We start from the raw sequence: 21,846 nt of genomic DNA, 5'->3' as shown, positions 1-21,846 counted from the left end.
CCTTCCAGTTCCAAAATGTGCCCTGAGTCTGTGCACCTCCCTCTACCCTTTTGGTCCTGCTGTGCTGAGCCACTTGGCCTTCTCACCTCTGTGCTCAGCCCAACACTGTCTTTCTGCTCCTGAGATGCTCCAGTCTCTCCCAAGCCTTCCCACGGGGTTCCTTAGGCCTCAGCTCAGTGCCACCTCCTCCAGGAAGCCTTCCCGGACCACACTCCCCATGGCCACTGCAATCCTCATTCCAGCACAAGGCTGGTTCCTCACTGCCTATGTCTTCCTGAGGTGGCTATAAATTCCACACCATTAGGGACGGCCTCTCTCTGAAGCGTCCCAGTATCCAGTGTCAGGCACATGGTAGGGGTGACTAAACCATGGAACGGTGCCCTGATGGGTGGTGCTGCCCTCTGTAACCCCGCCTCCTCTCCTGAGGCGTCATTCCTGGGTGCACGTGTAGGTCCTCAAGCTCTCCAGCTCCCAAGGGCAGGCGTGAGGGAACCCCTTTTCTCTCCCTCCAGGTATCTGCAGGGTCGCCTGCCAGCTCTGGCCTCCCCTGGAGGCATCTCCAGAATCCCAAGCCCGCCTCTGGAATGCGGGGCCTGTCTGGGGAATGTCAGGGCTGGGGCGCAGGTGGAGAGGCTGTAAAGGGACTGGGCGGAGCAAGGACAGCTGCTGGCATTCTGGCTGGAGCCCAGACACCATGGCAGCTGTCCCTCCTGCAGGCACGGCAGCTCACACCTCCACTTCCCTGCAGCACCCCTTCCCCAGACCAGTGTCACTCTCTGGCCGCAGCTCTGGCCTAGACACCTTCCAGGCCTTGAGCCTCCACTCCCTGTTGGGAGGGAAAATGGGTTCCTGGAGCCTCTGAAGTTCGAGAAAGGTGGAAATGATTCCCACCCCACCTGGCCCATCAAACAGAGCCTCCCCGGGAGGGTGACCTTGATCGGCCGCTGTGCCTCGCTGGGCCCAGGTCCTCGCCGGTCACACGGGGAGGGCAGGTTCGCTCCCTTGGTCCCTGGGAGTCAGTGGTGGCCGGAGGGAAGTCCAAGTGAGTGACAGATGGGCCCACTGGGCCCCACAGCGCCCTCCTCTCCCCGACCAGAGCCGAGGTGGAGCTTGGGCTGCTGTGCCGAGGGGCACCCCGGGCTTAGCTGGGTGCTGCAGGGAGTTATTCCTCCCTCCAGACACGGGACCCCGGCTGCCCAGGAGCTGGTGAAATGCAGGTGCCCCGGCCACCACAAACTCCAGATGCTGAGTCGCTGGAAACAGCCGCCCTGGGCGTCAGTCGTTACAGAAAGGAGGCAGCGGGGTCCGGAGCATGCTGGTCTCCGATCCAACCTACCCCTCCTGCGGAAGGCAGTGTGTGGGGGGGCTGGAGCCTGGGCCCTGGGAGAGGGGAGGAAGTGGCCCTCAGGGCAGGAGTAAACCCTGGCCGGAAATGTCCACAGACCCCCTTCCCTCCAAAGGAAAGCAGACACCAGGCCTCCAGGGAGCAGGGCTTTATTTTTATTCCCCAGGCCAGGGCTGGGGAGGGAGCCAGGGAGGGCCCTCGGTCAAGGACATGACCAGGATCACATACATAGTGGGGGCCCCGGCCCCCTGCTCCGCCCCAGGGCCAGCGGGAGTTGGAAGGTGGAACTGCAGCTCCAGGCGAAGGTCGGCATCTACTCCACCCCCTTCATGAACTCCAGGAATTCTGCGGGGAAAAGGGCAGGGGTGGGTCGGAGGTGGGGGCGGGCGGGGCGTGGGCAGCGGGAGATCCAGCTACCCCCCCTCCCCTCACCGTCATAGTCGATGCGGCCGTCGTTGTTCTTGTCGCCGTCCTTCATGAGCTCCTCGATGTCGTCCTCTGTGATGGTCTCGCCGGTCGCCTGGAGCATCACCTTCAGCTCGTCCAGGTCAATGTAGCCGTCCGCGTTCCTGCGGGGAGGGGGCGCGAGGGAGGTCTCAGGGCCTCCGGCGGGGGCCAAGGGGGGCAAGAGGCAGCCCCACCCACGACCCGGGGAGGGGGGCAAGCGGAGCAGGGCCTTCGGGAGATGAGGCCTCCCGCCCCCTCATTGCACAGAATGGGAGACTGAGACCCGGAGGTCATACCGCTCTACTAGAGTGGGGGTCAGAGGTCAGGGGTCGCACACTTACTTGTCAAACATGCGAAAGAGATCAGACAGCTCCTCCTCAGACTTCCCTTTACTGTCATCCTTCATGCACCGGACCATCATGACCAGGAACTCCTCGAAGTCTACTGTGCCGCTCCCTGAGGGGCGGGAGGCACGGCCATGAGAGAGGAATCGTCGGAATGGCTGGCACAGCCATTGACCCTAGACCCTGGTGTTCTCGCTGCAGCCACCCATCAACTCTGTGAGGAAGGTGGCCATTCTACCCATTTTATATATGAGGCGACTGGGGCTCAGAGACGAAACGGCTCCTTCAGGAGCACAGACAGAGCAGTGAGTGGCAGGGCGGGGATTCGGATCCCCCGTGGCCTGCGGTGCTAAGGGTCGGGGGCCCGGCGGGGCAGAGGGCTTACCATCCTCATCCACCTCATCGATCATCTCCTGCAGCTCCTCAGGCGTGGGGTTCTGGCCCAGCATCCGCATCACCTTGCCCAGCTCCTTGGTGCTGATGCAGCCGTCCTCGGCGCCCAGCACGAAGATGTCGAAGGCCGCTTTGAACTCTGTGTGTCCGGCCGGGGACGGACGGGCAGTGGGACGGTCAGGGCGCAGCAGCCAGGACCCCAGATGGCCAGATCCTTGGGGTCACTGACCAACCGGCCCACGTCCCTCTGAGACCCCGAAGGTCACAGCAAGAGAGGGACTCCAGCCAAGACCAGTTTGGCTCAATGGATAGAGCGTCGGCTTGGGGACTGAAAGGTCCTGGGTTCGATTCCGGTCAAGGGCATGTACCTTGGTTGCGGGCATATCCCCAGTAGGGGGTGTGCAAGAGGCGGCTGATCGATGACTCATCGATGTTTCTAGCTCTCTATCTCTCTCTCCCTTCCTCTCTGTACAAAATCAATAAAATATATTTAAAAAAAAAAAAAGAGAGAGGGGCTCCAGCATCGGGGCTCCAGCCTGGGGTCCTCACGCTCCCTGAGTCCAGCCCTGGGGGCCCCCCCGGCAGGTATGTTGGGGAACTCACCATTTTTCTGCTCTTCTGTCAGCTGCTCTACCTGGAGAGGGAAAGAGGGCTCAGGATTCGGGCTCAGGCTCCAGCTGCTGGTGAGGAAACCAACCCATCTCACAGGTGGGACAAGTGGAGCCAGAGAGGCAGGCCCTTCCCGGGTCACTGAGACCTCTGGGGACCCCAGCAGGGCCAGGGGGGCAGGTGGGCACCTCCTCCAGGGCCAAGGTGACCCCGAGTAACAATGGTCCGTGACCACCCAATGCCCGGCTGAAACCTAAGCTGGGTGGCCGAGGGACAGCTGTCCCTCAGGTTGGGACAATGAAACCAGGCTGGGGGCAGGTAAAGCCGCTCACTGTAACCTGACCAGAGTGGCCACTGGGCTATTTTTAACGGGGGACAAAGTTAAACCTGGTGATTGTTCTGGGGACTCTGGCATGCAGCGGGGGCGGGGCGGCGTTATCTGGCCCCCTGGCCTGCCGGTGCCTCAGGAGCCAAAATTAGTCCCCAGCCCCGCCAGGCCTTGTATGGGCACGGGCACAGGGCTGCCCCCCCAGCTCCCCGGGCTCCTGCAGGCGAGGCCGGGGCACCCCAGAGCCAGCTGTAGCCACCCCGGCCCGGCAGTGGGGCCATGGTCCTGGGGCGGAGAGGAGGATTCCTTCGGAGACAGTTGTCTGTGTCAGATGTCCTTGTCTCTGAGGCATGGGGCGGGGGGAGGGGGCAGGTCAGCAAACTAAGCCCTGCACCGAGATGGAAGAGCATCTGAAGCCCCACAGAATGTTGAGGGACTTGGGGTGTCCAAGCTCCAGCCCTAAACCCCTGGCTAAGCCACTGAGCCCTGAGCCTGCCAGGCCAGATGGGAGCTTCGGCTCTCCCCACGCCCAGTCCCTCCCTGCCTGTCCCTAACTTCAAAGCCCTCCCCCAGCTCAGGATTCTACTCTGCAGCCCCCTCCTCACAACCCCTACCACCCCCTCCCCAGCATCTTCAGCCAGCCTGGGGCCTGGCGGGGGCTGGCGGGTCATGAGAGTGTGAGAAGCAGAATTGAAGGGCAGAAATGGGTGTCTCTGGGCCACCAGAGAGACAGCTCAGAACAAAACGATAGAGACGCTGAGAAAGATCCAAAGTCACAAATGCAGAAAGGCGCGGCCGAGAGACAGCGACACAGACTACAGAGCCTCGGAGACAGAGGCAAGCGTGATGCTGGAAGGTGCGACCTCCTTCCTCCTCCGCCCGCTCTCCCATCCCTGAGTCCCTCGCCCCTTCCTCACCCTGAACACCAGACCCAGCCTCCCCTCGAGGAAGTATGTAGGTCTTCTCGGGGGTCCCCACCACTTCCCTGGGATGACCTGGTCGCCCCCATCCTGAGCGGAGGGACTCCCCCTCCGGCCCACCCGTCCCCGTCCCTCACCGCAGCCTTGTAGATGTCGTCCATGCTGTCGGCTCAGAGGGCAGGCTGCTGGGCTTGCCAGGAGGCCCCGCACTTAAATAGCCCTGCCCAGCTGCATTCCGGGCCCAGCCCGCCCCTGCTGTAGCATCCGCCCCTCCCCTTCCCCCAGTCCTGGTGATCTCAGGCTGGCCTGAGTCCCCGTGTCCTCCGTCCAAGACAGGAGGATGAAGGGCTGAAAGGACCCGGTCTCCTACCCTTTGTTCCCCGGGAGGCTCTCTGGAAAGTTTTCTGGAATGAATGGAAACATGAGCCTAGGACGGCACAGGAACTACAGAGCAGTGGGGCTCAGGCCAGGCCTCTCTACACAGCAGCTCAACCTCTCCTCCCAATCAGGGAGGTGGATGATCTGACTCCCACTTGTCAGATGAGGAAACTGAGGCTCCCAGAGGGGGTGATGACTTGCCCAAAGTCTGGCTGACTTGGCAGCCCCAGACTCAACTTAACTTCTCCGCAGTGGGGGGCAGCTGTGTGCACGGAGAGGCTGGGAGTAGAGGCCCAGCTAAAGGAAGCCTCCAGCGCTGAGCTCAGGTCCTGTGCGGGGGGGGGGGGGGGGGGGGGACCCACCTCAGGGCAGAGTCGTCTGGAGCCCTCCAGCCAGTGCTGCCAGAGGAGCATACCCCACACCGCTTCCCTCATCTGAGCAGCACTAGCTCTGGGCTTGCTCAGCTGCCGTCACCCAACAAGCACATCTACAGATGCCCATCTATGCCTGACTGTCCCCTTCCTTCTGACCCAGCTGTGTTATCACCTCCTCCTCCTAAGTCTGAGTGTGTCCTGGGTCGGAGCTCTCTCTGTCTTTATGCCTGTGCTTCCCAGGTGGGCACTGTGGTTCCTGGGTCCAGGGCCAGTCTGTCGCCCTTTTAAGCTCCGGTAGAACCCCACTGGGGAGTCTTGTGCCCAATGGGCAGCACATATGCCTTCTATCCGGCTGCACTCACCCACCCCAGACTGAGTTCCCATAATCACAATTTAACCCTCTCAATTCTCCAGGAGCCCATATGACAGAGAATACTGAGTCTTGAAGAGGTTCACAACTGGCCCAGAGTTATTGTTCGGGCTCTAAGCACGGCTTCCATCTTCAACGCCCCCCTCCCCATCCGTTCCCTACAGAGGAGCCCAAGAGCCAGGTGGGGGGTGATGACTCCTTCCCTTTTTTTTTAAAAAAAATTATTTATTTATTTATTTATTTATTTATTTATTTATTTTTACAGAGAGGAAGGGAGAGGGATGAGTTAGAAACTTCGATGACAGAGAAACATCCATGAGCTGCCTCCTGCACACCCCCTACTGGGGAAGTGCCCGCAACCAAGGTACATGCCCTTGACAGGAATCGAACCCAGGACCCTTCAGTCTGTAGGTCAACAGAACCTGCCCTGCCCAGGGCGACTTCTTCCCTTTTCCGGAGGGAGAAACTGAGGCCAGGCGAAGCAGTACTTGCTTCGAGTAGCCAGGGAAGTGCTAGGCCTTCTGTCCTCCGGGGCATCAAACGGTACGGCACTGCCCGAAGCCTCCCGCACGGGCCTCAGCGTCTCCCGCGCGGAGCAGGCACCGCCGGCGCCGGGGGACAGTCCCGCGCGGCCTGCGCACGCGCGTTGGGCGTGGCAGCTGTCAATCACGGGCGAGGGGCGGGGCGCAGGCGCGGAGAGGCGGCGGGGGGCCAAGATGGCTGCGCGGCGCGCGGCGGGGGCGGGGGCGGGCGCGGGCGGCCGAGGGGGCCGCGGGGCGGTGGGACGCTGACCCCGCCCCCTGCTGCCGCTGCCTGTCTGCACCGGGGCCGCCGCGGAGCCCGGAACATGGCGGCCGCGACGCGCAGCTTCGGGCCCGAGCGGGAGGCCGAGCCGGCCAAGGAGGCGCGCGTCGTGGGCTCCGAGCTCGTGGACACGTACACGGTGCGCGGGGGCGCGGGCCGGCACCCGGAGCCCGAGGCCTGGGGGGTTGGGGAGGAGCTCTGGGCCCCGCGACCCGGGGAGAATGGGGAGGGGCCGGCGATTTGGAGGAGGGGGTCTGGGGTAAAAACGCCCGGGGAAGGGCCCTGCGCCCCGCGGGCCCCGGAGGAGCCCCTGGAAGGGGTTTGGAGAAGGGGGGCGCGTTCAGCGCAGGAGGCTAGGTCCGGGGAGGGGCCAGGGATACAGGGAGGGATGGCGGGAGCATTGGGGTCTGGATGAGACAGAGGCGTCTCTAGATCCTCTGGGCCTGGAGGGGCGCCGTCCTGGGGGGAGGGAGGGGATTTAGGGAGGGGGTGTCACGGGTGGAATTCGGGGAACCCTGCGGGTCATGGAGAAGGGGAGGGGGCGGAGCCTTGATCTGGGGAGCCAGGGGTCGCAGTTGAGATTTGCTCTCAAGTGAGGACATTTGAGGATTGCGTTTGGGGCCCCTAGGTTCAGGGGGGTCTGGCAGGGACAAGAAAGGGGGGGGAGGGTTGGAGCCCAGACACGGGGGAGCTGAGGGGGTCGCTCAGGGCTGAAAACGCAAGACCCGGGAACCTTAGGGGTCTTCGTAGCTTTGGGAGCAAGTCCCGACCCCACCCCCCTGCACACACGCGCACACGCACGCACACACTTCAAGGCTGTGGGAGAGACCGGGGGGGGGGGGGGGGGGGCGGCGGGGGAAGATAGAAAATGGGGGGCGTCCCCGGCTATGATGGGGTTGGAGGTGCTCCTGGGTTGGATGTCAGGACCTGACAAGGCTGCCTGGGGTGAGGGTGCCTGAGCACCTCTCAGCCTCCTTGGCCTTTGTTCCCACAGGGTGGGGGGCTCCGGCCCCGCCTGGGTCCCATCCCCTTGGCCTTCATCCTAACCCTCCTCTTGAAGGCCATCCCTCTGGCTCTTTCTGCCTTCTTGGGCGGAAGGGAGGGGAGGGATGCTGCCAGGCTGGGAAGAGGGGCTATGGGCAGGTCTTGGAGCCTCAGGCCGGCCCTAGAGAAATGGCTTCCCTGTAGAGGCTTCAGCTGAGTTGATGATTTTCTCCTCCCCTTCCTACCTCACCTCCCCTGCTGCAGAGAGGGGCGGGGCACTAGGATTTGGGGTCCTCCTCTAGGTGAGGATTCAGGTCTCTAAGCCAATGGCTGGCTGGCCATCATCACCTTGGACTGCGTTCAGCTGGAGGGTCAGCCCCCAAAAGCTCTCTCTATTCCGCAGGGCTGAGCCCCTCCTTTGAATGGGTGTGGGGAAGGTGGGTGATGGCCCTACCATTTTTGTCTCTAGGTGTGCTGAGTTGATTGTTAGTATACCTGCCTTTTCATTGAACACTTGCTGCAGAGCATTTTCATGCATTACCTTATATTATTTGATTACCTTATTTCAGTGTTTCCCAACCTTCTCTCATGATGAGAATCACCTGGTGGAGTTGTTAAAACACAGATTCCTGAATCCCAACTAAGAAGTGCTAAACTAGAATTTTTGGGAACATATAGGTAAAATTGTATACTTAACTAGTGCTCTAAAACAGATTTTATATACAGAGCACTAAGTTAGGTATGCAATTTTACCTATATGTTCTCAAAAATTCTAGTTTAGCACTTCTTAGTTGGGATTCAGGAATCTGTGTTTTAACAACTCCACGAGGTGATTCTCATCATGAGAGAAGGTTGGGAAACACTGCCTTATTTGATCCTTAAACCTATCAGATTTCAAGATGGAGGAACAGAGGCTCAGTGAAAATTCAACTCCCGGTCACTTACATACGTGACTCATGCATAAGCCACAGCCAGGGAATGGCAGAGCACGTTTTGAACCCATGTCTTCCTTGACTCCAAGGCCCAGTCCCCTAACCAACTGCTAAGCCATTTTGCCTTCTGTTATGGCTTAATAATTCATCACCACTCTTCCCCCTCACCCCCCACCTCAGCTTCTTAGTGCCTTGACCCTTGGTTCCTAGCAGCAGTCACAGCTGTTACCCAGCTAAAAAGATTGGAAAAGGGCTTGTTTCCAGGATATAGGCAGGGCACCTGGGGAAAAATCCAGTAGGAAAGCTGGCTCTGCCAGACCTGGCCTTGTTCTGCCTCGGAACGGGTGGTTTTACCTGAAGCTCTGGTTGGATTGGAGAATGGAGGCAAAAAACTAAAGGGATGGCTTGGTATGATAGTCTGCTCTGTTCCTCACTGTTGGGTAGAGCCACAGGCTTATCCCATGTGCCAGGTCCAGTGCTAGGACCATGGAGGAGGCTGAGGCTGAGAGGGGGCCCTGCTTCGCAGCAAGAGTCAGGTGCAGCCTAGCTTGTGGGGTGGGAGGGGGGGGGGTGCGGGATGGGGGATGGGGAGGGAAGAGGGGAGGGGGAGTTTGAAAGGGTCTGCAGCTATTGCTGGGGGTGAGGCGGGGCTCTCCTGTCACTGACCAGGCAAGGGTTGCCTGCTTCCTCTTTTAGGTTTACATCATTCAGGTCACCGATGGCAACCATGAGTGGACAGTCAAGCACCGCTACAGCGACTTCCATGACCTCCATGAGAAGGTAAGGAGAGCTGGGGGCCTGTGTCTCAGAGCTTGGGGGCTTTTAGGCCAAGTTCCCATGGTGCCACCGATTCCTTTTAGGACAAAACATACTCCGTGCCCGTAGCATTCTTTAATGCTCCGGAGCCCAGGTATAGGGAACAGTTAGGTTCAGGGTCTCAGGTCTGGTAGGGTTAATAAATAAGTTTACTAATTTAATTGCCAGAAAAACTGGTGGCTCCTGGGAGTTCAACCCTAGCATAAGGCAGTGTGTGAGGAGCATATTTGAACTTTAGTTCTAAGGTAGCCAGTCCTAGCTTGGATGTGAGATGCCGGGACAGTTTCTTGGGGGAGGGAATAGGTTTTAACTTGCTTGACCTGACTGTAGCTATTCTATAACCTGTACTTTAAAAATGGCTGTGATTCCACTTCTTCCTTTGCTTTTGGAAAGAGATGTCTTTCTCCGGGTCATTTGTAGTCCGAAGGTTTTAAAGCAGGCCACCACCCTGATTGTTTTCATTCTTGTTTGGAGAAAATGGTGACTTTAAGAGCCTGGATGTCTCCTTTTCTAAATGTCTCCAAAAGGAGCTTCCTGTTTGGGATTATGCTGTATTTGTCATATTCACAAGCTTGATGAGGCCAAGCCCAGGTGCCCTCTTTGTCACTAATCCTGGTACAGCTGCCACGAGGGGCTGGGGACATCAAGACAAGCATCTGCCTTCAGGCTGCTAGCCTTGATCTTGCAAAGACCAGAACCTATTGGTCTGTGGTTGACACGCTTATGTTTTTTTACAGCTTGTTGCAGAAAAGAAGATTGATAAAAACCTGCTTCCACCCAAAAAGATAATTGGGAAAAACTCAAGAAGTTTGGTGGAAAAGAGGGAGAAGGATTTGGAGGTCTACCTCCAGACACTCCTGGCCACCTTCCCCGGCGTGGCCCCCCGAGTGCTGGCTCACTTCTTGCATTTTCAGTTCTATGTAAGTTCCTCTCAGGTTTTCTCTTTCCCCTGCAAGCCCACAACCACCTGAGCTCAAGGCAGCACACCTCAGCTTTGAGGAGAGGTGGGCTGGAATTTGATCCTGAAGTTAGAAGATGGAGGACCATCACCCTGGCGGGGATGGGGTGTGGGTAGAGCATGTTCATCGACAGACTTACCTTACGTTAGACAGACTATGACTACAGAGAGACTTTCCTCCCCCACAGGCACTTTGGTTAGCAAAAGCGGTCTGTGGGCGTTTAAGCCAGGTTTCTATCCAAATGGATGGGGTAGATTAGAAACAGCTAACACCTGGCATAGACTAGCGTGGAGTTGTTGGCTCACAGTCAAGACTCATTAAGGGATCAGTTTGTGCCGGCAGAATTGCCATCTGGAGGCATTGTCAGTCAGGTCAGGTGTGAGGGAGGGTAGGTGACTTCCTCTGACGGGAGCGTATGTTGTGGAGCAGCTCTGCACCCCCTTCTGGCCACTGGTGACAAGATGGGCTTCAAGGAAGGAGGCTTGGCAGTGAAATCAAAACATTAAAAGCCACTAACAGTTTCACTGTTTATTCTTTATTGATTTGAGAGGGAGGGAGAGCGAGCTAGAGTAACACCCATCTGTTGCTGCATTTATTTGATTCTTGTATGTGCCCTGACTGGGGATTGAACCCATGTCAAGGACACCATTCTAACCAACTGAGCTACTGGCCAGAGCACAATTCCACTTCTTAGAATTTATTCTAAGGAAAAAATTGGGAAACTTTGGAAAGGATTTAGGGATAAAGGTAGTCATTCCAGGATTATAGCAAGATACTGAAAACAGAAGTCCCACCAGGAGGTAATTTTTTTTTTTTTTTAATCAAGAGTACAACCAGATAATTGGATATTCTGCTAGAACCGTGGTTGGCAAACTGTGGCTCTCGAACCACATGTGGCTCTTTGGTCCCTTGAGTGTGGCTCTTCCACAAAATTCCACGGCCCTGGCGAGTCTATTTTGAAGTGTTAGAAGTTGTTTAAGTTTAAAAAATTTGGCTCTCCAAAGAAATTTAAATCGTTGTACTGTTGATATTTGGCTCTGTTGACTAATGAGTTTGCTGACCACTGCTAGAAAAATGATGGTGTGGCTATGGATTTATTGACATAGGAAAATAAGTATTATTATATGAAAAGAGCAGGCTATAAAAAAGTATGTAGAGCCGAAACCGGTTTGGCTCAGCGGTAGAGTATCGGTCTGCGGACTGAAGGGTCCCGGGTTCAATTCCAGTCAGGGGCATGTGCGTTGGTTGCAGGCACATCCCCAGTGGGGGATGTGCAGGAGGCAGCTGGTCGATGTTTCTCTCTCATCGACGTTTCTAGCTCTCTATCTCTCTCCCTTCCTCTCTGTAAAAAATCAATAAAATATATTTAAAAAAAAAAAAAAAAAAGTATGTAGAGTATAGTTCCATTAAAAAAGAGTTTTGTGGCCGAAACCGGTTTGGCTCAGTGGATAGAGCGTCGGCCTGTGGACTGAAAGGTCCCGGGTTCGATTCCGGTCAAGGGCATGTACCTTGGTTGCGGGCACACCCCCAGTATAAGGGGTATGCAAGAGGCAGCTGATCGATGATTCTCTCTCATCAGTGTTTCAAACTCTCTATTCCTCTCTGTAAAAAATCAATTAAAAAATATATTAAAAAAAAAAAAGTTTTGTGAATATATTTGTGTAGGAAAACTCTAGAAGTTATACACCAAAATAATAATATTAGTTATCTCTGGGTGGTAGATTTTTGAAAAATTTACATTTAATAGTTTTCCCTTTCAGGCTCACCTTTTAAGAAGGGACTTACGGGGCTGTTGTCTTAAAGACCCAAACGTGTTTAAAAAACATTTTTCCTGAAGTATTTTCAGAGTCAGATGGCTGAGCTTTTCTTGAGTGCTAGATTGAGCCTGGACATTGGTCATAGCACTAGTGTTGGGCCACGAAGCTTGAAGGGGCCACATGGGAAAGGATGGCAGTTACAGATGGGAAATGCATTTATGCTTTGATTTTGTTTAGCGTATACCAGCAATGGATGTGGTCAGCAGTTTCCTGGTGTAGGTATCTTTCTACGTTTTCTTTCCTTGTGACTCTTTCAGACAAACTTTACTGGTTAGTATTTTAAGAAATACTGCACTTATGAAAGCTTTGAATAGCTATTTAAGGATAAAACTTGTTAACAGCCCTTTGAAAGTGTGACTCATTGCTTTAAGACGTGGGTCTTCGAGGAGGTAGTCTCTCGGGCTGCCTCAGGTTTTCTCACCTCTGAGCATGGGAAGGCCTTCACTACTCTTCGGAGATATGTTTGCCTAAGGTGGGCTGGGTCTGCCCCCATGTGTGCTTCTGGTTTGAGTCGTGCTCTACTGCTGGAGTAGTTTGGACATATTTAAAATTACTGTTATCAGACAGGCCCCCTGGGTTATAATTCCATGGTGTTATTACATCAGAGTTTCTCAACCTCGTGGCATTTAGGGCTGGATAATTGTTGTGGGGGCTGTGTGTGCATACCTCACTGTGTAATGTTTTCATACTGTAGCGTAAGCTCCTTTCATATTGTAGCGGAAATCATTACTTTAGTATTTTCATGGGCTAAATAGTCTATTTGGATATATCACATTTTATTTATCCATCAGTTGATAAACATTTGGATTATTTCCATTTTTTAAAATATATTTTTATTTTTTACAGAGAGGAAGGGAAAGGGATACAGAGTTAGGAACATGGATGAGGGTAAAACATCAGTCAGCTGCCTCTTGCACACCCCCTACGGGGGATGTGCCCACAACGAAGTACATGCCCTTGACCGGAATTGAACCTGGGACCCTTGAGTCTGCAGGCCTATCCACCGAGCCAAACCTGTTAGGGTGTCCATTTTTAGACTATTTTGAATGATGTTGCTGTGAACATTCATATAGAAGTTTTTTGTGGACATGTTTTGTTTCTGTTGAGTATGTAGTAAAAGTGGAATTATTGGGTCATGAGATAACTGTTTAACTTTTTGAGCAGCTGCCTAATTTTTTTCCAGAGCAACTGTACCATTTGACATTCTCCCAGCAGTGTATATGTTCTTTTCTCCCCACATCTTTGCCAACACTTGTTACTGTCCATTTTTTTGATAGCCATCCTAATGGGTATAAAGTAGTATCTCATTATGGTTTAGTTTTGCATTCACCTAATGACTATGTAATGATGTTGAGCCTCTTTTCATTTGCTAATTGGTCATTTGCATATCATTGGAGAAAATATTAAAAACTTTTGTACTTCTAAAAATTAGGTTATTGTCTTTTTTAAAAAATATATCTTATTGGTTTTTTTAGAGAGAGGGAGAGGGATAGAGAGTTAGAAACATCGATGAGAGAGAAACATCGACCAGCTGCCTCCTGCACACCGGGGATGACCCCGCAACCAAGGTACATGCCCTTGACCGGAATCGAACCTGGGACCTTTCATTCCACAGGCTGACGCTCTATCCACTGAGCCAAACCGGTTTCGGCGGTTATTGTCTTTTTTGTTGTTGAGTTGTAGTTTTTAATATATTTTGGATAGTAGGCCCTTATAAGAAATGTGATATGCAGATATTTTCTTCCATTGTATGGATTGTCTTTATTTTCTTGATAGTATACTTTGAAACACACAAGTTTTAGATGATAGTGAAGTTCATTTTTTGTTGTTTTTTTCTTCATTAGTGTCAACATCTTGCCTAACCCAAGTTACAAAGATTTACAACTGTGCTTTCTTCTATGAATTTTATAATTTTTGCTCTTATGTTTAGGTCTTTGATCCATTTTGTGTTGTGCATGGTGTGAGGTAGGGGTCCAAATTCTTTCTTTTGCAGCATGATTTTAATGGCAAGGAAGAGAGCACTGCTTCTTTCCCACAAGCTCTGAGATGGGGTGTCTGGAGGCTGCTACAGTCCTGAGTTGCAGTGAGAGGGCCCTGGGCCTATTGCTGTGCTGTGTCTCTTCAGATAGCTGTACCCCATCAATCCAGGACCCTAGAGCAGAGGTTTTAAAATTCAATGAAGTGGGATACCCAAGTAGAATTCCAGCACCCATTTTGGGGTAGGCTGTGTAACTGTGGACTTGAGAGGTAGGCAGAACCAAGTTTATTTCAGCCCAGCTGCTTCCAACTCAGGCATCTAACCTGTCTGTGTCCTCGTTCCTCTTTTGGAGCCGGAGAGTGGTGGCCTTGGTTCTTGAGGATTGTAGGGGATGATGCAGTGAAGGTAGAGAGCCTGAAAGAGCAGTGGCCCCCGTCCGGGCACACCAGGTGCCAGCCAGTAATGGCTGTCCTGGTAAGGAAAGGCTCTCAGTTGTCTTCAAAGGTGGCATTATATCATTTTCTTATTTTAAAGCCAGTTGGTTAGAACAAAGACACTTTGAAATTTGAAATCAGGAGCTGTAATGGAACTGTTACCGTCTTCATACCAGCCTTAGCGTTCCCATCCATCATTTGTTTTAGTTGCAAAGTACTGAGCATGTACATGATACAGATTTCTTTGCAACTCACAGTCTTGGAGCTCTGTTCAGTTAAAGTTTAGGCCTGAGTCCTAGCCGGTTTGGCTCAGTAGATAGAGCATCAGCCTGCGGACTAAGAGGTCCCAGGTTCGATTCTGGTCAAGGGCACATGGCCCAGGTTGTGGGTTCCATCCCCAGTGGGGAGTGTGCAGGAGGCAGCCAATCAATGGTTCTCTCTCATTTTAATGTTTCTATCTCTCTCTCCCTCTTCCTTCCTCTCTGAAATCAATAAAATTATATATTTTTTAAAAAGTTTAGGCTTGCCGAAACCGGTTTGGCTCAGTGGTAGAGCGTCAGTCTGCGGACTGCAGGGTCCCAGGTTCAATTCCCGTCAGGGGCATGTACGTTGGTTGCAGGCACATCCCCAGTAGGGGGTGTGCAAGAGGCAGCTGGTCGATGTTTCTCTCTCATCGACGTTTCTAGCTCTCTATCTCTCTCCCTTCCTCTCTGTAAAAAATCAATAAAATATATTTTTTTAAAAAAAGTTTAGGCTTGAATTCCTCAATGGGCAATTTTTACTTAAAGTTGAATGGCACATAGTATAGCTGATCTTGCTATAATGCCTCTTCACAGACATGAAGTGAAAGTTATACAGGTACACACAAATGAAAATGTGTTTTTAAACCATACAGTGATGTGTAACTGAGCCCCTCATTAATACCCCATCAAGCGTTTTGTTCAAGCATGTGCCAAGCAGAGGCATCAGGCTGCCCTGGGTTGTGCACTGAGTGTTGTGGGTGCAGTTGGTCATGGGGCTTCACAGACACACTCAGTCAGAATGGCAGTTGCAGAGCCACAGCCCAACTGGTTTACGGTGTGTTTGTGTGCAGTTCACATGGCTGCCCAAGGCTGCACACCAGCACATGACCCGTGCAGGAACTGAGCAGTTGGTGTAAGACAGCGGTCGCCAACCTTTCAGTCCTCATGGTCCGCGGACCACCAGTTGGGACTGCTAGTCTAGAATACACTTGGGGGTGGGTGTTATAGTTTGTCAGCATAGCTAATAATGTTTTTAATTGACAGTTTTATTGAGGTAGAAAGAATGTCTTTTTAAAAAAAATACATTGCAATTCAGATAATTCATGGCACCCTGAAGCACTTCAGATCCCTTCAGCGAGGCTGGGTGGGGCAGTGGGAGTCGTCTGTCCCTGAAGGTTACCTCCGGGTAGTGTCTGCAGCAGCTTTGACTCGGGGCCACCTAGACCCCCCTTACTGCCTGGCCGGAGGGATGCTTGATTCTGCACACCTTTGCTCTGCACACAAGGCTGCAGGATAGCCAGAATACTCTCTGAGGAGGCAAGGTGTTTCTCTGAGGAGACCAGTGCTTGAGGCATTTCTTTGTTGCTCCCTGATTAGTAAAAGTCTCCCAAGGTGAGGATCAGCCTGGGAAACTTAAGTAGATAGAGTGGCAGCAGCCTGCACTTCCTGTGCCCCAAAGTATGGGAAGAGAAATAGTTATGGAGTTTGCTTTTTGGATTGCTCAGAAGTGAAAATGTGCCCTTGGCTTAGCAGGAGCCCGTGGCTCTCAGCTTTCTGTGTTTCTGGTCATCCCAGTCCTGTCTCCCTAGTGGGATTGGCAGGCACTCGCTGCCTGAAGAGATGTAACTCTGAGGGTGGGGGTTGTTAGGTATTGATGGAGGGCAGGGAGCCCTTTTCCCTGGGAGCCCCAGATAGTCACACAGGGTGCAGGACCCTCAGGGCTCTGAGGCAGTCCTGACCACATGGGGCATGGGGAAGTGCAGATGTGGAGGCAGAGTTTGGTTCTCAAAACTGTTGGTAGGGAAACAGGCCTTTGGATTCAAGCTCTTCTTAATCTTCAGTTTTTCACAGCAACCAAGGAAAATTTAGTTGAGTTTAAGTTGTTGTGAGACTGGAGTTGAGCTCCAGTGTGAACGGGCAGCCTCTCCCCTTTCTGGTGCTCTCCTCTCGGAGCTGCTGTCCCTCCAATGGCCCTTTTACATTAGGCCCTGCGTCTTGGCACACTCTGTGCTCAGTAATGCTAGGGCTATGTTTGCTCATTTTTCTTTTTGGCTTTTTGTCTATTTGTGTGTGGGTGGGGGTTGGTCTCAAAGTTATTCTCACACATTATATAAACTTAATTTCAAGCAGATTAAAAGAAAAAAAAGATACCATAAAGTACTAAAAGAAAACATTAGAAAAATATTGGTGTAATCTTAGAGTGGGGAAAGAGGACCCAGAAGTCACAAAGGAAAAAAAAATCACAGGTTAAACAACATGAAAATGAAAAACCCTTTGTATGTCAGGAAAACCACCAGGAACAAATACAGGGAGAAGATATTTGCAGTATATAAATACCCATCTTCTATACTAATAAAAGGGTAATATGCTAATTAGACCTGGGAGACCTTCCGGACAAAGTCATGGTGGCGGGGCCGAGGCAGAGGTGGTTAGGGGCAATCAGGCCAGGAAAGGAGGGCAGTTGGGGCTGATCAGGCTGGTGAAAGGGGAGGGGGCAGTTGGGGGCGAGCAGCCAGCGCGGGGGGGGGGGGGGGGGGGGCAGTTGGGGGTGATTAGGCCAGCAGTGGGGGGTAGTTGGGGGAGAGCAGGCCAGCAGGGAGGCAGTTGGGGGCAAGAAGGCAGGGGGGGCAGTTGGGGGTGAGTAGGCTGGCAGGCAGAGTGGTTAGGGGCGATCAGGCAGGTAGGCAGGTGAGAGATTAAGAGCCAGCAGTCCTAGATTGCGAGAGGGATGTCTCACTGCCTGTTTAGGTCTGATCCGTCAGACATCCCCCGAGGGGTCCCAGGTGGAGAGGGTGCAGGTCGAGCTGAGAGGACCCTCCCCCCCCCCTTGCACAAATTTTGTGCACCAGGCCACTAGTTGTACATAAAAGGTAAGAAAGAGACCAACAAACCTAAGGGAAAACAGGAACAGCACTCCCTGTTTCCTCTAACCTGGTGCCTTCTGAGTCCTGTAAACATGTGAATTGCACGTCCTGGTGGCAGAGATGTTCCTGTCAGTTATGAAGGCAGTTGTGCAGCCTCCTTCTGGACCCGTTTATGAAAAGTCCTTTTGGCTGCCATCCGTCAGTTAAAATCCTTGCCTGCAGGATGTGGGACCGAAGGCCTGGGGGCCCTGCCAACCCCACAATGACACCACTGAAGTGCTGAAGCAATGTGTACAGAGAGGCTTCAAGGCCAAGTGCGTGGGCGTGTGACTTTGCTAGTTTCTAGCTACATAGAACTGGAGAAGTTACAGCACCTCTCACCTCAGTTTGCTCATCTGCGAAGCAGGTTTCAAAATAACGTCTTCCCCACGTAAGGCGTTGGGAGGGTTGAATGAGCCACCACATGGCAAGTCCTGGGGCCATTGCCCAGCGTGAATTTGCACCCCAGAATGTAACTGAGAGCTTGTCCTTGTCATGTCTCCGTCACATCTTTCCAATGGGGTTCTTTCCTGCCGCCTTCTCGTGGCTGTCACGGGCCTGGCGGGTGAGCTCGCTGTTTCCTAGGACACCTTTGGACCGTGTCGGGGGGGTTGGCTCTGGAAGCTCTCTTATCCCGAAGGGTCCTGGGAGCCCTTTTCCAGGGGCAGCAGGGCTTCCTCTCTACCCTGCCCTCCTCGGATCTCCCAGGGCCGGTGTAGGGAGCTGCTGGCTTCCTGGCTAGTTCTTGGCATAGCCAAGGTTGCCAGCCTCCTGAGCCTCATGTTCTCAGCCAGTGCTTCTCTGAGTTTAAGTTGCAGCATTAGTCTGGTTTCTGTTCTGCTTTTGAGGAGACATTTTAAATGTCCATATAACTGGGAATATTTCTTTTCCCTTTCTTAGGCACCTGGATTCGTTATAGGTTTACTCCTTTTTTTTGTCAGGCTTTCTGGAGAGCTGGTGTTGCAATAGCAGAGGAGGTCGATGGGGAGTGTGCAAGTTCTAATGACTGCAAATTCCAGGGTCTAGGGGCAGGAGACTTCCTAACTGGGTTTTGTTTTCTCTGCAGGAGGTAAATGGCATCACTGCCACACTGGCTGAGGAGCTCTTCGAAAAAGGTATGTGGCCAGGGGTCCCCGAAATACTGGTGTAACTTACTCAGCACTGTTAGGTGGCCAGGGGCACGAGGTGGCACAGAACTCCACCCGTTGGGCTGTGCCAAGTGAATCCTAGCCAGGGCTCACCTCCCGGGAGTTGCCCAGGTCCCTGAATCTGATTCACAGCCAAGCCTGCCCGCCTACCTGCCCTGCTGGCAGCCAGCTCCGAGGAGATGGGGGTGGTCCTTCACCTTGGGGCGCCCAGGTTTTTGTCTTCGGGGGTAATCCCAAGCTCAGGATCTAGTTCGAAGCCCTGTGGTGGAATTCTGGAAGGTGAGGAGCATCGTGCCCTCCTGCATCTCATTTGTCCTTACCTAAAAGTGATCAGGTGGCAAACCAAGGAGCTGCGCGTGGGTCACGGGCCTGCAGTGGAGCATAGTTACGGCAGCTAACGTGCGAGTGTGCTGCTTGTGGTCCAGCCTCGTGTTCAGCATCTTACTGCAACGCCTCCTCCTCTCTCTCCTTTGGGGGGTGGGGGGTGCAGAGGAGGGCACTGAGGATGAGAGGCTTGGTGATCTGCTTGAGGACACATGGCTGGAAGGAGCAGAGTGAGGACCAGATGCTCAGAACCCCTGCCTGCTCTCAGGCCTTACACAGTGCTGGCATTTGAGGCTTCACCTAACTAAGGTGTCTGTATCTTGGAGGCTGCAGCCTAGGTCTGTTGTCCACAATGCTGCCTTGCATCAGCTTTATCCTGGCTTAAAACGTCAGGTTTTAACTGAGCCTTGCCTCAGGGAGGCTCCCCAGGCACACATCCCCATGGCCCTTCCCTCCCTAATGCCGTGTTCTGGGTGTGCCCTGAGCCCACCATGAGTTCAGGAGGCAGCTGCTCTTCTGTGCCCAGAATGGTGGCTGATGTGGTGCAGTGCCCACAGCAGGTGCTTGCCAAATGCTTGTTAACTGTTAGCCAGGTGGGCAGACGCCCTGGCCGCTGGACTAGGACAGGCTGGAGGTGGATGCTCACCTTCGGGTATGGCTGTTGCAGGAGAACAGCTCCTGGGGGCCGGCGAGGTCTTTGCCATCAGGCCCCTGCAGCTCTATGCGGTCACTGAGCAGCTGCAGCTGGGAAAGCCCACGTGTGCCAGCGGGGACGCCAAGACTGATCTCGGGCACATCCTGGACTTCACCTGTCGCCTTAAGTACCTTAAGGTAAGTGCAGCAGCTCATTTGTAGACATGGTGGGCGTGCAGCCAGCATGGGGCCTAACGGCTCACTGACTGGCAGTGTGTGTGAAAGAGGCTGGTGGGCCGTCCCAGGAAGGAAGGCCACTTTGGTGTTCTTGGCACTGAGCTTCTGGCTGTGAGCACCAGGGGGCAGTCATGTCCTAATGTTCCTTGCTTTAAACCTCAGCTTTAGCCTTTGTTGATGGGGTGCATGCCCACCATGCCTCATTGCCATCCAGATCTTAGGCTGTGGAGCCATGTGGCAGCATCCCTGACAAGCCATATCTGTGCTGCAGGTTTCTGGCACAGAAGGACCTTTTGGGACCAGCAACATTCGGGAGCAGCTCCTGCCTTTCGATCTGTCAATATTCAAGTCTCTCCATCAGGTGGAGGTAAGGCCGTGGGCTGGAGTGCAGGCGAGGCTGAGCCCTGCACAGGGACTGTCTTACTTGGGAATAACTGGACTTAATGTAAGCACTGTTACTTTGTGCTTGTCCGTCTGTGGCAGAGTCCGTCTGGGGAGAAAGGCCAACCTGAAGGCAGAGAAAGGGGCTCTGCTGCTCTTGGCTGGTCTGCATGTCTCTACCCCTGGCGTGGGCAACCTTTGAACAGGATGGAGCACCAGAGCCCACTCCTTTGGGGCCTCCTCGTTCGAGTTGAAGTGCTGAGAAGTCACCCTGAGGCTCAGGCAGAGCTAGGTCAGGTCTTTCCCAAGGCAGGGCAGCAGAGGGCTTTGAGGTCTCTACCTTCCGGCACGCCCATACATAACTTTGCATTACTCACTGCTGAACGTTTGGGTTCAGGATGCCAGTTTTGTTGCCATTTTTAAAATGAAAGGGGGATTCTGTAACGAATAATACAAAATGTATTAAAACATCTATTTCTCAAGCATGGCCTTTGTGTGCAGCCCTGTGCCCCATGTTTGATGTACACGCCTTGGTGGATTCTTCCCAATATCCCTGTAAAGTGGGCACTTTTATTCCCCTTTTATAGTTGAGAAAACTGAGGCTTAGGGAGGTTGGGAAGTTTGGCCAGGACCACGTGGTTAATGAGGAGAAAGCTGGGATCTCAATTCACCTAATTCCAACACCAGAGCCTCTGCCACACATTGGACTATTCTGCCTGCAACGTTTGGGCTTGTCTCAGAGCCTGGAGGACCGCTTCCCTTGGTGGGAACTTGTGGGAACTCGACCAGTGCAGGCCAAGGGAGGACTGAGAAGTCAGAGGGTGCCTGGCCCAGCCTTGCCCGGCTCAGCCGGCTGAGGCTCCACTGCCAGGGTCTGGGTATGTGTCACTCCAGCAGTGGCTCAGGGGAGTGTGCTTCGGCCTTTGCATGCCCCCCGTCCCCGTGCCCCCTCACAGGACAGCGGACACCAGGGGAGTGGGGCAGGGTGAACAGGAGGGTCCACGTGTTCACTGTGCTTCAGAGGCCCCTTGCTCTCAGCTCTGATCTCTGTGGCCCACTTTCTGTCCACCTGCCGAGCCCCAAGCAGCCCCTACATGGAAAATGGAATTCATGGCTCAGTGAGTCTTACCAGATTCTTCAGGTGCTGTTTAGTCAGCACTGAAAGCTGGGGAAAGGAGAGATAGGATTTGAATCACCTCTTGCCACTACCCAAGGCTTCTGTCGATAAGTGATGCCGTTCCTGAGACATGGCTGTTCCTTGTTCCAGATAAGCCACTGTGATGCCAAGCACATCCGGGGACTGGTCGCCTCGAAGCCCACCTTAGGCACGATGAGTGTGCGCTTCTCAGCAACCTCGATGAAGGCGAGTGCCCCCTATTTCTTGCCGGGAGATATCTGTAGGGCAGGATTCTGTGCTGTGTGTGTGTGTGTGTGTCCCGAGGGTGGGAGTGCACCACCACTATCAGAAACCAGAAGCTGAACCTTCCCTAGGCCTGGGTAGCCATCCACTCATGGGAGACATCCCAGCACTTAGCAACGCCTGGTATGCTTTAGTCCACATCTTCATCAGAAATCATGCTGTTAAGACATTTTAAGGAACTGGGTCCCCACCCCCTGCCCTCAAAAAAAAGTCACTGGTGTTTGATGAGCAAATTGGCAAATTGTTAAGCAGTGGCAATTGGCAGGACGTTTATAGCTAGATTGATATAAATGTTTCTCTAAGCTTAAGAAGCCCTGACTTGGCCC

General features: G+C 53.5%; 2 protein-coding genes across 6 annotated transcripts in view; one reads left to right on the top strand and one right to left on the bottom strand.

Moving 5' to 3' along the window:
• Positions 1-1,478: 1,478 nt before the first annotated feature.
• Positions 1,479-4,700, bottom strand: TNNC1 (troponin C1, slow skeletal and cardiac type). Its single transcript, XM_084903140.1, has 6 exons — positions 4,524-4,700; positions 3,133-3,163; positions 2,522-2,668; positions 2,134-2,248; positions 1,778-1,914; positions 1,479-1,690 (listed from the first exon to the last, which is right to left on the bottom strand). Exons 1-6 carry the CDS (start codon positions 4,545-4,547, stop codon positions 1,659-1,661), a joined length of 486 nt encoding a protein of 161 aa, XP_084759266.1. The 5' UTR covers positions 4,548-4,700; the 3' UTR covers positions 1,479-1,658.
• A 1,504-nt stretch (positions 4,701-6,204) lies between these two features.
• NISCH (nischarin) overlaps positions 6,205-21,846 on the top strand; it is a 34,256-nt gene continuing 18,614 nt past the window's right edge. For 3 of the 5 annotated variants that reach the window (XM_084902938.1, XM_084902936.1, XM_084902939.1), the window contains exons 1-7: positions 6,205-6,451; positions 8,925-9,008; positions 9,782-9,964; positions 18,444-18,492; positions 19,517-19,680; positions 19,991-20,086; positions 21,368-21,467. In XM_084902938.1, coding sequence (XP_084759064.1) covers positions 6,356-6,451; positions 8,925-9,008; positions 9,782-9,964; positions 18,444-18,492; positions 19,517-19,680; positions 19,991-20,086; positions 21,368-21,467 — 772 coding nt within the window. In that variant the 5' untranslated portion in view covers positions 6,205-6,355. The remainder of the gene's footprint in view (positions 6,452-8,924; positions 9,009-9,781; positions 9,965-18,443; positions 18,493-19,516; positions 19,681-19,990; positions 20,087-21,367; positions 21,468-21,846) is intronic. The other 2 variants (XM_084902937.1, XM_084902940.1) reach the window with 1 other exon arrangement.

This window comes from Pipistrellus hanaki (assembly GCF_964339955.1).
Source record: "Pipistrellus hanaki genome assembly, chromosome: 13".
Taxonomy (NCBI): Eukaryota; Metazoa; Chordata; class Mammalia; order Chiroptera; family Vespertilionidae; genus Pipistrellus; species Pipistrellus hanaki.
Note: the sequence above shows the minus strand (reverse complement) of the source record. Positions and strands in the feature narration are given on the sequence as shown.

Bases quoted from the DNA above. Each gene is read 5' to 3' on its own strand.
- TNNC1 (XM_084903140.1), bottom strand. From the start codon at position 4,547: ATGGACGACATCTACAAGGCTGCG. The intron at 3,164-4,523 runs GTGAGGGACGGG...TTCCCTCTCCAG, and splicing joins ACGACATCTACAAGGCTGCG to GTAGAGCAGCTGACAGAAGA. The intron at 1,915-2,133 runs GTAAGTGTGCGA...CCCTCCCCGCAG, and splicing joins CTCTTTCGCATGTTTGACAA to GAACGCGGACGGCTACATTG.